The sequence below is a fragment of the Triticum urartu genome, unplaced genomic scaffold (assembly GCF_003073215.2).
Source record: "Triticum urartu cultivar G1812 unplaced genomic scaffold, Tu2.1 TuUngrouped_contig_4857, whole genome shotgun sequence".
NCBI classification, from domain to species: Eukaryota; Viridiplantae; Streptophyta; class Magnoliopsida; order Poales; family Poaceae; genus Triticum; species Triticum urartu.
In genome coordinates this window covers 9,778-13,206 of record NW_024115481.1, presented here as the reverse complement: position 1 = coordinate 13,206, position 3,429 = coordinate 9,778, and the positions used below count along the sequence as shown (strand labels likewise).

General features: G+C 40.2%; 1 protein-coding gene across 1 annotated transcript; it reads left to right on the top strand.

The window, feature by feature from the left end:
• The first annotated feature begins 6 nt into the window (after positions 1–6).
• Positions 7–1,585, top strand: LOC125528415 (ABC transporter G family member 37-like). The gene is made up of 4 exons (XM_048692896.1): positions 7–162; positions 292–463; positions 649–903; positions 989–1,585. Exons 1-4 carry the CDS (start codon positions 125–127, stop codon positions 1,259–1,261), a joined length of 738 nt encoding a protein of 245 aa, XP_048548853.1. The 5' UTR covers positions 7–124; the 3' UTR covers positions 1,262–1,585.
• The last annotated feature ends 1,844 nt before the right edge of the window (positions 1,586–3,429 follow it).

Below are 3,429 nucleotides of genomic sequence, written 5' to 3'. Positions count from 1 at the left end.
TACACAGTACTCTAGATCATTCGTTACACAGTGTCTAGCTTGCTTGTGGAAGCAAAACTGGTCATATTGGAGAAACCCATCCTACACAGCAGTGAGATTACTATTCACCATCGTCATTGCTCTAATGTTCGGAACAATGTTCTGGGGCCTTGGAAATAAAACGTACATCTCCTAACTGTTACTATAACTTTTTTGGGCATACAACTGTTATTAGAACTGCTTCTATACTTTGGATATAGAATCTACTTCAAGTAAGATATATTCTGACGCCTTACTCATATCACGATGCAGTCGAAGCCAGCAGGACTTATTTAATGCCATGGGATCAATGTATGCTGCAGTACTATACATCGGTGTGCAAAACTCTGGTTCTGTTCAACCAGTTGTCGTGGTGGAGCGGACAGTCTTTTACCGGGAAAGAGCAGCTGGCATGTATTCAGCTTTTCCATATGCATTTGGACAGGTAATTTCTTTGACCCTCGGTTTACCTATTTCAGGGCATATGTATGAATGACCTTTGAGAATGCAAATTCTCTTGCAATCTAAGTCACAGCTGCGGTTGGGGCAGTTTATCATGGCTCAGTTTATCAACATTCTTGAGCTATATCAGTCCTGGAACCTAACAATGCCACGTTATCCCTTTTCTAGGTTGCGATTGAATTTCCATACATCATGGTTCAGGCTTTGATATATGGCGGGCTCGTCTATTCCATGATAGGATTTGAGTGGACAGTTGCCAAGTTCTTGTGGTACCTGTTCTTCATGTACTTCACCATGCTATATTTCACGTTCTATGGAATGATGGCTGTAGGCTTGACACCGAATGAGAGCATAGCAGCTATCATCTCATCAGCATTCTACAACGTATGGAACCTCTTCTCAGGATATATAATCCCCCGACCTGTAAGTTACACTTACATTTTCTTTTCTTTTGTGTAAACTTAATACTTACCGGTCACATTACTCATCCATTGAACTTTTACTTCAGAAACTTCCTATTTGGTGGAGGTGGTACGCATGGATTTGCCCGGTGGCATGGACGATGTACGGACTGGTTGCCTCCCAGTTTGGTGATCTCCACCATCCGCTCGATACGGGAGTCCCAGGCCCAAAGATAACTGTGGCCCAGTTTGTCAGGGACTATTATGGCTTCCATCATGACTTCTTGTGGGTTGTGGCGGTGGTGCACGTTGCTTTCACCGTGTTGTTCGCCTTCCTGTTCAGTTTCGCCATCATGAGGTTCAACTTCCAGAAGAGATGAGGAGGACGACATTCTTTCAGATTTCTTGTACGTACTGTCAATCTGTCATACTACTGTCCAACCACTAGTGTGGATGGATTGAGCTAAGTATAGTTGTTCCTGTAAATGATATAAAGGTTATTTTGTATTTCAAGCCTGTAGAAATTCGCACATCCATGCTTTGTATCTGTAGGATTCATAGGAAAGACTAATTAGCCTTGTTGAGCCTCCAGCTTCTTCACCAGCTCTAGCTGAGTAGCTGCTACTTTACTCGTCCGAGAATGTAAAACGTGACCAGTAATGGTGTCATTTCTGACGAGTTAATGGAGGCAGAAATTTTGTTGATACTTCAATCCCTTGTCAAACTTTGAATTGCTGACCAAATATTATGAAGCAATTGTTTCATCTCTAGATTTGTTGGGTTACTTGGTGGCCATGCACATGTTTCCTTGGGTGACTATAACTTCGCTCTGCTAACCAAGTGGCTGGCAAGTGGACCCAGGGAGTTGTACTCTCTCAATTTGGGTTCTCCCGATAGAGTTTGCTTGTTGCCGCCAAATCCGGTTCCCACTCTGCTTCGCAGCCTCCATGTTATTTTACGATGAGGTAGCGGCCAAGTCAGGCCAGTTTCATCAATCCGTCATATCTAGGCCTTGTTTGGCACAAGGGTTTTTCAAGCCCCTTTGGGGCTGGGGATTTGGTGAATCCCTCCCTTTCACCCAATCCCCTCAAATCCCCACTAACCCCCAACCTCTCTCATCCCCATTCCCCTTCCTACATAAATCATGCTTGGTAGGCAGAGATTGCCATACTGAGATAAGATAATGCAAACAGTTAAAATCCAATTTTTGCAAGTTAAACAACATCAAAGCAAGAAAAAATTGCTACAAAACTGTAAAATCCATACATAAAACCAAGCATCTTGTTACCAAATTGATACTGGCGAGGAGTATGAGTATTACAGATTAGTGAAAACATAGATATCGGGAATGGAACATAGGGTAATCCATCGATAGCACACTTCATGACAAGAGAAGCAGGTCCTAAAAAATTTATGTTACAACAATGTTTAACAAATTTAGCCATGTAGCAGGTTAAAAATATCAGAGGATATGTGGAAAAAGAACATGCTCTCTTAATCCAGAAATTATTTCTCAAAACTGGGTAGTAGTTTGAAAAGAAAAAGAGTTCAAGATACATGCTACTTTCCCACATGCGAATGAATTTCAGTGATGTCACAGTTACAAGTTTGAAGCAAATTATTAGTGTTGGTCCCATTCAAATTTCAGATTAAGCTTCCTAGATTATGCAGGCAAGGGCAGTGCAGATTTCAGTATTGAATATGACCCAATATCATTCACAAAGGCGTTGAACTGGTTGATGAAAACTAAATATTTAACAGTAAACAAAGTGAAATCGAATCAGTTTACCTCGCACCTATTGTCAGTTTGCATGTAAGTTCTGAACATGCAAGAACAGTGTTATATACTTTCCAAGATTTCATAATCAAGCTTGATTCCACCTGACACTGAAGTATATAAACATCAATTTCAGTAAGGTACATTTAGTAATAGGTAAAAGAAATGACATGCATATACAGTTTTTTTTCATAAGGCGATTTTTGAAAAATAAAATACCCCTTATATGTATAATTTTTTACTTGTAGCCTAGCAGCATTTTCTTAATCAGTTTGGAAGCTCATGCTCGGTTTCGCATGAGAGCATACTGAATTTTCAGTTTACACACATGATGCTTATGCCCGTCAGTTGTGTTGAAGCAGCAAAACATGCCAGGTCCAGCCTAGTGCTAAAAAGACTAGAAATACAGTGGGAATCAAGGCCACTGCATGACTACTTCAGAGACAAGGCAATCATTGCAATAGCTATTATCTATATCAAATCTGAATAAAAAAAGATAAGACCTCATGTATGAGCTAACACTGTTCTTGAAATAAGAAAGAGACAGAATCATTGATTCTAGTACAAAAGGGGCAATTTCCCAATGCCAGTAGCCATGCCTGTAACAGTTATATTACTTGCTCGTCTCTGCTTATCAAAGAACTAGGTTCCATCAAGTACTACTAAATACTAATACAAATATGTCTCTAGATAAGTAGAATCTCCACATACAAAGAAACAAAGAAAGAGGGAGGAGAAAAAATCGTGTAGCCATGAGTCGACAGGCAATAT

What these genes read in the sequence shown, in the direction of transcription:
- LOC125528415 (XM_048692896.1), top strand. Translation starts at nt 125, where the DNA reads ATGTTCGGAACAATGTTCTGGGGCCTTGGAAATAAAAC. An exon ending in TGGGGCCTTGGAAATAAAAC is followed by an intron (nt 163 to 291) that starts GTACATCTCCTA and finishes ATCACGATGCAG; the next exon opens with TCGAAGCCAGCAGGACTTAT. An exon ending in TTCCATATGCATTTGGACAG is followed by an intron (nt 464 to 648) that starts GTAATTTCTTTG and finishes TCCCTTTTCTAG; the next exon opens with GTTGCGATTGAATTTCCATA.